We start from the raw sequence: 13,017 nt of genomic DNA on the forward strand, positions 1-13,017 counted from the left end.
TAGGTTGAAAGTGACAGGATGGGCCAGGTGTGGTGTCTCATGCCTGTAATCCCAGCACTTTGGGAGACAGACACAGGAGCCTTGCTTGAATTCAGGAGTTCAAGACCAGCTTGAGCAACTTAGTGAGAGACTCTGTCTATTAAAAAAAATACAAAACTTAGCTGAGCAAGTGGCATACACCTGTAGTCCTGGCTACCCAGGAGGCTGAGGCAGGAGTATCACTTGAACCCAAGAGTATGAGGCTGCAGTGAGCTATGATCATGTTACTGTGCTCAAGCCTGAGAAACAGAGCAAGACCATCTCTTAAAAAAAAAAAGAGAGAAAGAAAGGAAAAAAAAAAAGTGAAAGAATGAAAAAAATATTTCATGTAAATGGTAACCAAAAGGGAGCTAGAGTGGCTATGATTATGTCACTGCACTCCAGCCTGAGAAACAGAGCAAGACCATCTCTTAAAAAAAAAAAAATAGAGAGAGGGCCAGGTGCGGTGGCTCATGCCTGTAATCTCAGCACTTTGGGAGGCCGAGGCAGGCAGATCACCTGAGGTCAGGAGTTTATGACCAGCCTGGCCAACATCGTGAAACCCCGTCTTTAAAAAAAAAAAAAAGAGAGAGAGAGAGAAAGGGAAAAAAAAAGAAAGTGAAAGAATGAAAAAATATATTTCATGTAAACTGTAACCAAAAGGGAGCTAGAGTGGCTATTCTATTATCAGACAAAATAGACAAGACAAAAGTTGGATAGTATATAATTGACAGAAAGGACATTATAAAATTGATAAAACTTTAGTTAGACTGACCAGAGAGAGAGAGAGGTTGCAGGGAGGGAGTTGGAGAGAGAGAAGTCTCAAATTACAAAACTCAGGAAGAAAAGTGGTGGGGAAATTACTACTGACATCACAGAAATAAAAAGGATTATAACAGAATACTATGGATAGTTTTATGCCAACACATTGAATAACTTAGATGAAATGAACAAATTCCTAAAAACACGCAAAATACCAAAACTGACATGAAGAAATACAAATTCTGAATAGACCTATGATACGTAAGGAGATTGAATCAATAACTGGGAAACGTCCATAAAAAAGCCCAGGACCAGATGGCTTCACTGGTGAATTCAACCAAATATTTAAAGAGCTAACACCAATCTTTCTTGAACTCTTCAAAAAAATAGAGGAGGTTCGGGCGGAATACTTCCTAACTCATTCTATTAGGCCAGTATTTCCTTGACACCAAAGCTAAAGATACCACAAGAATGTTATAAACCAATAACCCATAATAATTCATATAGATAAAAAAATTCTTAACAACATGCTAGTAGACTGAATCCAGCTATATATTAAAGAGAATATACATCATGAGCAGGTGGGATTTATCCCAGGAATGCAAAGGTAGCTCACCTAGACAATTAATGTAAGTATACATCACATTAATAGAATAAAAGAATAAAACCTCATTATCATCTCAATTAATGTGGGAAAAGCATTTAACAAAATCCAACATTCTTTCAGGCCAAACTAGAAATAGAGGGGAACATCCTCCTGCTGATAAAGAGCATCTATAAAAAACCCACAGCTAACATCATATTTAATGGTAACCCCGAAGATCAAGAACAAGAGGATATTCACTCTCATCACTTCTAGTCAACAATATACTGAAGGTGCTGACCAGGGCATTTAGGCAAGAAAAAGAAATAAAATGCACCCAAATTGGAAAGGAAGAATTAAGAATTTCTCTATACAGAGATGACATGACCTTATATACAGAAAATCCTAAAGAATACACACACACACACACACACACACGATTAGAGCTAATAAATGAATTCAGCAAAGTTGCAGGACACAAGATTAACAAACAAAAATCTGTTGTATTTCTATGCACTAACAATGAAAAATCCAAAAGTGAAATTAAGAAAACAATTCCAGATCAGGCATGATGGCTCATGCCTATAATTCCAGAACTTTGGGAGGCTGAGGCAGGAGGATTGCTTACCCCAAGACCAGGCTGGCAAATACAGTGAGACCTGTGTCTATCTAAAAAAAAAAAAATCCATTTACGATAGTATGAAAAAGAATATAACATAGTTGAAAATAAATATAACCAAGGAGTTGAATACTGAAAACTACTGAATACCAAAACAATCTTGAAAAAGAACAAAATGGAGGATTCCTAGTCACCAATTTTAAAACTGACTATAATGCTACAGTAATAAAGACAATGTAGTATTGGCATAAGAATAGGCATAGAGATCAATGGAATAAAATGGGAAATATAGAAATAAGCCCATATATGTATGGTCAATTGATTTTGACAAGGGCGTCAAGACAACTCAATGGGAAAAATAGCCTTTTCAACATATTATGCTGAGGTGACTGGAAATACGCATGTACAAGAATGAAATCCTTCCTTCAAACCAAATACAAAAATTAACTCAAGATACATAAAAGACTTAAATGTAAGCTAAAACTATAAAAATCTTACAAGGAAACAAGGGTGAATCTTCATGACCTGGAATTCAGCAATGGATTCTTAGCTATGACACCAAAAGCACAAGCAACAGAAGAAAAAATAGAGAAAGTAGGCTTCATTAAATTAAAAACGTTTGTGAATCAAAGGACACTACTAAGAAAGTGAAAAGCAACTCCACAAAATGGGAGAAATTATTTGCTAGTCATATATCTGATAAGGGTATAATATCCAGAACATATTAAAAATTCTACAACTCAACAACAAAAAGATGAACAATTCAAAAATGGGCAAAGGACTTGAACAGACTTTCTCCAAAGAAGATATACAAATGGTCAATTAGCACATGAAAATGCAATCAGCATTGTTAATCATTTGGCAAATGCAAATCAAAACCACAACAAGTCCTCGTTAGGTGGCTCATGCCTGTAATCCCAGCACTTTGGGAGGCTGAGGCTGGCAGATAACTTGAGGCCAGGAATTTGAGACCAGCCTGACTAACACGGTGAAACCCTGTCTCTACTAAAAATACAAAAAAATTGCTGGACGTGGTGGTAGGCGCCTATAATCCCAGCTACTCAGGAGGCTGAGGCAAAAGAATTGCTTGAGCCCAAGAGTTAGAGGTTGCAGTAAATGGAGTTCACCTCACTGCACTCCAGCCTGGGTGACAGAGTGAGACTCTGTCTAAAAACAAAAAACAAAACAACAACAACAACAAAATACCAGGCTGGGTGCAGTGGCTCATACCTGTAATCCCAGAACTTTGGGAGGTTGAGGCGGGCAGATCATCTGGGGTTAGGAGTTCACCAGGTTAAGACCAGCCTGGCCAACATGGTGAAACCCTGTCTCTACTAAAATAAAATACAAAAATTAGCCAGGTGTGGTGGTGCACACTTGTAATCCCAGCTACCCAGGAGGCTGAGGCAGGAGAATTGCTTGAACCCAGGAGAGGCTGCAGTGAGCTGAGACTGCACTCCAGCCTGGGCGACAGAGTAAGACTCTGCTTAAAAAAAAACAAACAAAAAAAACCAGTTGGTGGTTCCTTAAAAAGTTAAACATAGAATTACCATATGGTCCAGCAATTCCACTTTTAGGTACATACCAGGGACAATTGAAAGCATATGTCTACACAAAAACATGTACATGAATGTTCACAGCAGCATTATTCATAATAGCCAGAAAGTGGAAACAACTCAAACGTCCATTAACTGATGAATGGATCAATCAATTGTGGTATATCTATATAATGGAATATTATTTAGCCATAAAAAGAGTACTAATATACTAAAACATGGATGAACCTTGAAAACATGATAGAGGCCAGACTCTAAAACTCACACATATTGTATGATTCCATTTATATCAAATGTCCAAATCCAGAGACAGAATGCAGGCTGATGGTTGCTAGGGATTAGTGGGACAAGGGAGTATGAGGTGACTGCCTAATGGGCATGGAGTTTCTTTTCGGGATGATGAATATGTTCTGGAATTTAGACAGTGGTGATGTTTGCACAGCTTTGTGACTATACTTAAAATCACACTAATTGTACTTTTTTAAATGGTTGAGACCTGGTGCAGTGGCTCACTCGTGTAATCCCAGCACTTTGGGAGGTTCTGGCAGGAGGATCCCTTGAGCCTAGGAGTTCAAGACCAGCCTGGGTAACATAGCAAAACCCCATCTCTTAAAAAAAAAAAAAAAAAAAAAGAAATTAGCTGGATGTGGTGGCATGCACCTGTAGTCCCAATTACTCGGGAGGCTAAAGTGGGAGGATCACTTGAGCCTGGGAGGTTGAGGCTGCAGTGAGCCATGATCATGCCACTGCACTCCAGCCTGGGTTACAGAGTGAGGCTTTGTCTCTAAAAAAAAATTAAAAATTTAAAAAAATCATTAAAAAAAAAAAAACAAGCCAGCCTTGGTGCCTCATACCTGTAATCCCAGCACTCTGGGAGGCTAAGGCAGGCAGACAGCTTTAGCCCAGGAATTTGAGACCAGCCCGGGTGACAGAGTAATATCCTGTCTCAAAACAAACAAACAAACTGGTTGAAATGTTAAACTTCATGTGATGTGAATTTTGTTTTTAATTTTGGATTTATGTATTTATTTACTTTTGTAGACACCGGGTCTCACTTTGTTGTCCAGGTATGTCGCAAACTCCTGGCCCCAAGTGATCCTCCTGCCTTGACCTCCCAAAGTGAGCCACCAAGCTCAGCCCAAATTTTACTTCAGAAAAAAAAAAAAAAAAAAAGATCACAGCTTTGAAGAGACAGCAGCAGACCTGGGTTATTATTCCTAGTTTAATATCTTAAATGTGTCCTGGGAGCAAAGGCCTTAAAATGATTTTGAGGTATCAATAGCTAGTCATTCTCAATGGTTTGTGCTTGGGTTCCGACAGCTTTGGTTCAAGCTGAGAGCTAATTGTGTGGGGTGTGTAATTCTGCTGAGCTCATCCATTTCATCCATCTCTAGTGAGATGATGCTGGTGCTCCCAGTGGTGGGTGGGCAGGCCAAAAGCCAGGATGAGCTTGTTGTTGATGGATAGTCACCGTTTATGTCCATCAGAACAGAATGGCAAGATTGTATGCATTCCTAACGTGCAAAAAGGATAGTCAGGGGCTTGCAGCCAACCCTGAGGCTTCTTAAGGGCACTGACAGTTGATCCTGATATAGAGGTGGAAACTGTTAGGGGCAGGACAGTCTTAATGAGAACCTCTCCTTTGCACCTTTGACACCCTTGATGGTAACATGCCTAAAGAACCAATAACAGGATTTAATGATCATTTGTGTTCTCGGGACCATGAGTGTCTGCTTTAGGTTCGAAGAACCTTTTAGATTACTGACGATTCTTCTTTTTCTTTTGTATGTGAACAATGCCACCATGGCAGTGTAATTAGAAAACAGGCAGTGTCACAGCACTTAAAGTTGATGACAGGCTTTCATCCATTGGTGCTAATCAGCATCAGGCAGTGGGAATGGCAGCACCCTGCTTTACTGTTAATGACTTGATTTTATTAACCTTCAGACGCTTGGATTGTTTTTTAAGATTTACTCACAGCAACTAACTGCAGCAATTTATCTGGAATATTGCAAGCATTTGGCTTGAATACGCAATGAAGACTTCTGTTTCAAAACAGCAGCAGTGAACTTCTACAATCTATAATCAAACAATAGAATGATTTAAGGCACATGCTGCTAATTTTCCAAGCATTCCTGCTCCCTAGTGTTGCACATTTAGATTATTTCCAATTTTTTATATTTATCCTCCACTCTAGCTATTTCCTTAGAAATATTTCCACTAGGCCAGGCACAGTGGCTCACACCTGTAATCCCAGCACTTTGGGAAGCCGAGGCGGGCGGATCACCTGAGGTCAGGAGTTCGAGACTAGCCTGGCCAATATGGTGAAACTCCATCTCTACTGAAAATACAAAACTTAGCCGGGCATGGTAGCATGCACCTGTAATTCCAACTACTCAGGAGGCTGAGGCAGGAGAATCGCTTGAACCCAGGAGGCAGAGGTTGCAGTGAGCGGAGATTGCATCACTGCACTCCAGCCTGGGCGACAGAGTTAGACTCCGTCTCAAAAAAAAAAAAAAAAAAAACCCAACAAAAACAACGAAAAGAAATATTTCCACTAATGGAATTACTGAATTAAAAGATAAGAGGTAGTGTAGAATACTCACTATATTTTGCCAAATTGACATAAACTTTCTGAAGAGCAATTTACCTTCCGCTCATTGTCTTTTATGTTGCTCATATTTTTCTTAATCTGTAAGTGCTTTCACATATTAAGAATTTGCTGGGGGGCTGGGCATAGTGGCTCAGGCCTGTAACCCCAGAACTTTGAGAGGCCCAGGTGGGAGGACCCCTTTAGGCCAAAGTTTGACACCAGCCTGGGCAACATAAGACGTTATCTCAACAAAAACTTTAAAAATGAGCCAGGCATGGTAGCATGCACCTGTAGTCGCAGCTACTCTGGAGGCTGAGGCAGGGCTATCACTTGTGCCCTGAATTTGGAGGTTACAGTGAACCATGATAGGGCTACTGCACTCCAGCCTTGGTGACAGAGTAAGACCCAGATTTAAAAAAAAAAAAAAAAAAGGAATTTGCAGGGGGATTTTACAGCCACTGTCATAAATTAAGCTATTGATGATTTTCCTTTCGTTCTATCTTCATTAGGTTTTGGTATCAGGGTTATAAGTGTATCATAAATGATTTGGGAGACCTTTCTAGCTTTTCCTACAATACGGTATATTTTCGTTCTTTTCTTTCTTTGTGTATGTTCCATATGTTTATTTTATTATCCTTTTCCTACTTGAGTTGAATTCTTTTTTGGGGGGGTGGGGGTAGGGGCAAGGGCTCACTCTGTCACTCAAGCAGAAGTGCTTTGGTGCGATCACAGCTCATTGCTGCCTCAACCTCCCCGGCTCAAGCAATTCTCCTGCCCCATTTTAAAATTATTATTATTATTATTATTATTTGAGATGGAGTCTCACTCTGCTGTCCAGGCTGGAGTGTAGTAGCACAATCTTGGCTCACTGCAACCTCCGCCTCCCAAGTTCAAGCAATTCTCCTACCTCAGCCTCCCAAGTAGCTGGGATTACAGGCATGTGCCACCACACCTGACTAAATTTTGCATTTTTAGTAGAGACAGGGTTTCACCATTTTGGCCAGGCTGGTCTTGAACTCCTGACTTCAGGTGATCCCCCTGACTCGGCCTCCCAAAGTGCTGAGATTACAGGTATGAGCTACCGCGCCCGGCTTCATTCTTTGATTTTTTTTGTAGAGATGAGGACTCACTATGTTGCCCAAGCTGGAATTCTTTTTTAAAAAAAGGAAAATACTTAAACCTATAAAATTTCCTGGGTAGAGATTTGACCCTACACATTTGATAGAAAAAGTTTTCACTTCCAATATTTTGTAAATAATCCACATTTTCTATTATTTTATTTGATTAAATAACTATTAACTTTTAAAAGAGATTTATTTTTTTCCCCATAAACTGGTGTTACTAATATAATTTTAGTAAATTGTAGGGCAGGAACTTGATTTACACAATGGGAAGATATAGTGATTTTTCTTTGTGACCTAGTATAAGATTAATTTTTGTTGCTCAAGTTCTCACGATCCTAATAGCTTAGCTTAACACATCCCTTTTTATTTGTGGGAGGCAGATTCCTGCGTCAAGAAGAGCTCTTTCCTCTGAAATTCATGCTCTCTTCTCCAGAGCCATTGATGCTATTCTAGTTCCACCTCTTAGCATCTCTCATTTGGACAACTCAGTACCAGCCTTTAGTGTCTGCCACTCCATTCCTCCATAATGTCACTAAAATACCCATCTTCTGTTTGGAAGGCTTTGATGATTTTGCAATTTAAGAAATTGACATCAAACATGTTCTTTTTTTTTTTTGAGATGGAGTCTCACTTTTGTCACCTAGGCTGGAGTGCAGTGGCACAATCTCGGCTCACTGCAATGACCACCACCTGGGTTCAAACTTCTCTTGCCTTAGCCTCCTGAGTAGCTGGGAATACAGGCAACCACCACCACACCCGGCTAATTTTTGTACTTTTAGTAGAGACGGGGTTTCACCATGCTGGTCAGGCTGGTCTCAAACTCCTGACCTCAGGTGATCCGCCTGCCTTGGCCTCCCAAGGTGCTGGGATTATAGGCATGAGCCACTGCGGCCTGCCAAACATGTTCTTAATGATATTCACAGCTTGTCCCAATCTTGCCCCAGCTATCTTTTCAGGCCCACCTGTGTCCCACCTTCACCTTCCCCGTCTCCATGTTCTAGCCGCTTCCTTGAGCTACAAGCTGTTGCCTGAATTTCATGACATTCTCACTTTAGTTAATGGAGGTAACCAACCTACCTTCCTTCCTTCCTTCCTTCCTTCCTTCCTTCCTTCCTTCCCTCCCTCCCTCCTTCCTTCCTTCCTTCCTCTCTTTCTTTCTCTCTTTCTCCCTTTCTTCTTTTTTTGACAGTCTTGCTCTGTACCAAGGTCAGAGTGCAGAGGCGAAATCATGGCTCAGGCAGCCTCAGTGTCTGGGCCCACAGGATCCTCTCACCTCAGCCTCCGAGCAGCTGGAACTACAGGTGCACCCCATCATGCCCAGCAGATTTTTATATTTTGCTAGATGTGTGGTTTTGCCATGTTGCCCAGGCTGGTCTCAAACTCCTGGGCTGAAGCGATTGGCTTGCCTCAGCCTCCCATAGTGCTGGGATTACAGGTATAAACCACTATGTCTGGCCCTTAGAAACACTGGGAGACTACTATAGACACTGGTATAAATTTGGGATGTGAAGAGGCTGTCATGTAGAATGAGAAATAATGACAGTCAGAAATACTAGCTCAGGCGGGCACCATGGTGCACACTTGTAATTTCGGCACTTTGGGAGGCCAAGGGTGAATCACTTTAGCTCGGGAGTTTGAGACCAGCCTGGGCAACATAGTGAGACCCGTCTCTACAGAAAATACAAAAATTAGCTGGGTGTGGTGGCATGTACCTGTGTTCCCAGCTACTGGGGCAGAGGATGGGAATGAGGAGGGAAGATTGTTTAAGCCGGGAGGTTGAGGTTTCAGTGAGCCATGATTGTGCCACTGCACTCCAGCCTGGATGAATGTGAGACTCTGTCTCAAAAACAAAAACTGAAAAACTCATAAAAAACAAAAAAACCTACTGTTTCTAAGACTTTACCCTTCTATCAAGTCACATCTCCAGATAACCCCATTTTAAGAGACACTCTTATACCTGATAGAAATACCTTCCTAGAACTAGTGTTTAGAATGCAAGCTCCAGGCAAAGACAGCCTCAGCATTCACTAAGTGCCAGTGTGAGAAATGGTCATGAGGAAAATACTCAAACTGCTTTCGAAGGCAGCATTTAAAAGCTACTTTTACAAAATTTACATGATCAGTTTCCCTTGGAGTACAATGCATGGAAAACTGATAGCTATTAATAGCCTGGTGTGCTTTTGATTAAATTGTTACAGATGTGTAAGCCATGGTGGCCCTCTCTTGTTTTGGCTACCAGAAAGCTCAGGATGCTGTTTCCTCCAGGACTAGCTTTTATGATGTGCCCAGCGAGCTCTGTGACTTAAACTGCTTCAGCCTCAGTTTCTTCATCTATAAAGTGAAAGTAACCAACAACTACTTTGCAGAGTAGAGTTTAAGGAGCCAAATACGGTGTCTGGCAAATTTGTTCAACAAATATGTATTGGCTTCTATGTATAAGATACTGCCCTCAATTCTAGGGGTCTAATGACAAGTCCCTGTCCTGCCGGAGCTCACATTCTAGAGGGAAAGCCAGGACTAATAAGTAAACAAATACACAGCTGATGGCAGGCAGACTGCAGTGAGCACCAGGGAGGAAAGAAAGAAAGGGACAGGATGGAGGGTAACCGGATGTAAAAGGCGACCTGTGTTAGCTGGTACAGGTGGAGACGGCTGCCGTGTGCAGGAGAAATTTGCAGTGAGACTTCAAGGGAGAGCATGAGCTCGCAGCATAAAGAGGGAACAAAGTGCAAGCCAGGCAGAAGGAACAGAACAGCCAGGCCTGGAGGAGGGAAGCCATTTGGCAGTTTCTAGGAGGCTGGTGAGGCTTCAGCACAGTGTGCAGAGAGAATGCTGGGAGATGAGGTGAAGAAACAGTAGTGCGGCTAATAAGAATTGCTTTGCTCTACTGACAGAAGAGCAGAAGATCAAACACCGCATGTTCTCACTCATAGGCGGGTGTTGAACAATGAGAACACATGGACATAGGGAGGGGAGCACTACACACTGGGGTCAGTTGGGGGGCAATAGGGGAGGGGCAGTCGGGGGTGGGGAGTTGGAGAGAGATAACAAGGGGAGAGATGCCAGATGTAGGTGATGGGGAGGAAGGCAGCAAATCACACTGCCACGTATGTACCCATGCAACAATCTTGCATGTTCTTCACATGTACCCCAAAACCTAAAATGCAATAAAATAAAAAAAAATAAAAAATAAAGAATTGCTTTGCTCTAATGATTGCTTGCCTTAGTGGTTTCATTAGACCTGGGCCTTTTATTTTAAGCAGTTTTAAATACTTTTGAAGTGGCCAATATACAAAGGAGATGACTATAAAGTTATTAACTTAAAAATTTTAAAGCTGACATCTATGAAGATCCTACTACATGATTTACATAACTTGAACATTTAACTCTTACACATCCTATATGGTAAATACTATTATGACTTTTTTTTAACTGATAAGGAAGTAAGACACAGAGCGTTTAATAGACTTCCCAAAGCTGCACAGGGAATACGTTTAAGAGTAGGATTTGAATCAGGCAGCCTGACTCCACAGCCAATGTCCTTAGCCACTACACAATGCCGCTTCTTCAGGGTACATAGCTGTTGTCATCAGTTACTTGATGGCACACACAGGGCCTCCTGAGCGCCTAACAGTTATTGTACTCACTAGTAGCAGGAAATATGTTTGGAATTCATAATCTATAATCTATGGTCAGGGATTCACATAGCTTCAAAGTCTATCTATTAATAAGGAATAAGATCTAATGTAGCATGAGAAAATTTCCCTCCCAAGAAAAATAAAGAACTCTAACATTTTAATAATCATTCTCACCTTGCCAATTTAACTTATCCATTGTTAAATCTGTATCCATAATTTATTATACAGATGTTTATGTAGGTCAAAGTATGCCCAGCTTGCAAATAGCTACTGGTTTGCTCTCCTGGAGATACCAACAATATGTGTGAAGCAGTCACAGTGGAGATTGATTTTGGTATTTAAAGAGTTCTGGTCAAAGAACGTGAGCAGGTAAAGTAGTCTGAGAGCTGGTAAAAATCTTTTTTAATACTCAGTTTTCCAGATGGAGTTCTGTTTTAATGTGTAACCTCTGAGTGCCCAATGCCTCCCCACGGCCACAATAGTTATGCTCCCGGGCAGTATCTGCCATCCACGCCACTTACATTCCCATCGTGATTTGGGCAAGAGAGAGGCTTTCCTGCAGCCACAGCAGTGACTGTCTCCAGGATGGAAGACTCCTCAACGTTGCTGCCTGGAGTTCGTTGCAGCACGTCCATCAGGTTTGTGATGAAGAAATTGTTCTGGAGCGCAGCCACCCCTTTCTCGGGCAGGATGGAGGTCTGGCGGCACACTGGGCAGGAGAGGGTTAAACTGTGGGCGGGAATGTAGTTCTGCAGGCACCTGTTGCAGAAGCAGAGGTGGAGGACACTTAGCACAGTGCTGAACCCCCACTTCTCGCAGATATCATGCATGTTCTCAGTGAAGTGTTTCTCAGAAACTCCCACCACAGTCTCCTTTACTAGGAAAACAATATTCAGAAGCTAACAGGTAAGCTGTCCTCACACGAATCAGACCTTTGTAGTGTTTTCTAGAGCCTTGGCACACAAAGTGTGGTCCATGGACAAATAGGGTCAGCCTCCCTGGAGTTGAATTTGGTAGAAATGCAGAATTGTAGACCCAATCTGACACCTGCTGAGTCAGCTCGCCGTGTGATTTGCATACATGTTAGAGTTTGAGAAGCACTGGCCCAGATTATCTAGCAGTGGGCTCACAAATGTAGACTTTGACAATTGGAAGAAACACATCAAACATTTTTGTTAGCAATGAGATTCTTCTAATGTACAAAATCATAATCAGATAAAAACACACCAAAGTGGAAATGTTTGCTTGAAGCAAGGATGGGACACCCAGAGTCAGAGCCACACCATCACTTCTCTGTCTCTACTCAACAGGTATCAACTTAACTCATTTAGTTAAAGAAGCGTGTCACTAATAATGACTCACACATATGCTGCCCACTGAATTCAAAGTACTTCCAATGAGCCTATGAGGTCACTACTGTTATGATTCCTTGAAACACACGATGAAACACAGAGACAGGCCAGGGTACTGGTCCAAGATACTTAGCTGGTCAGGGGCAGAGCATGAATTCAAATGCAGGCAGTTTGGCACCATAATCTAAACTCTCAATAATTATATGATACTATTTTTTTCCAGTATCTAGTCAAGCAGAATTCAAAACACACCAACCGAGCCCCATTCCCCTTATTTGGCAGATGAATACACCTGGCATCAGAGCCGTTCGTTGATCTTCTCTATGTCACAGAGGTAGCTAGTTCTGAACCAATACCAGGAATGAAATAGCTTTTGCTAAGGTCATTAATGAAATCTGAATCCAGCAGATGTATTTCGATTCCATCTTACTAGGCTTCTGGGCAGCATCTTTAAGCTTGATTATTGCTCTGCTCACCCTCCTTTTTATTGAAAAAAATTCTCTTCCCTTGACTTCATGACACCACACTCACATGGTTCTCCTGTCTGCTCTATTTTTTCTGAGTTAGTACAGTTTTGAGTTAATCAAGGTTTCATTCATCATGAGACTTCTTCTCTTTCTGGGATATCGTATTCATATCGCGTGTGTGGCTACAAGCATAAGGCTCCCAAATTTATATTTCTTCCCAAAGACATCTGCTTTGAGCCCCATTAACTGACTTCTTGACATCTTTTCTTAGATGTCTTACAGGTCTTCAAACTCAACATGAACAA

At 41.4% G+C, this 13,017-nt stretch overlaps 1 protein-coding gene across 8 annotated transcripts in view; it reads right to left on the bottom strand.

Moving 5' to 3' along the window:
* Positions 1-13,017, bottom strand: part of TRIM2 (tripartite motif containing 2) — a 142,716-nt gene that overhangs the window by 47,245 nt on the left and 82,454 nt on the right. For all 8 annotated transcript variants that reach the window (XM_032248631.1, XM_032248630.1, XM_032248632.1 and 5 more), the window contains exon 3: positions 11,415-11,652. In XM_032248631.1, coding sequence (XP_032104522.1) covers positions 11,415-11,652 — 238 coding nt within the window. The remainder of the gene's footprint in view (positions 1-11,414; positions 11,653-13,017) is intronic.

This window comes from Sapajus apella, unplaced genomic scaffold (assembly GCF_009761245.1).
Source record: "Sapajus apella isolate SASKATOON/1434 unplaced genomic scaffold, GSC_monkey_1.0 scaffold67, whole genome shotgun sequence".
NCBI classification, from domain to species: Eukaryota; Metazoa; Chordata; class Mammalia; order Primates; family Cebidae; genus Sapajus; species Sapajus apella.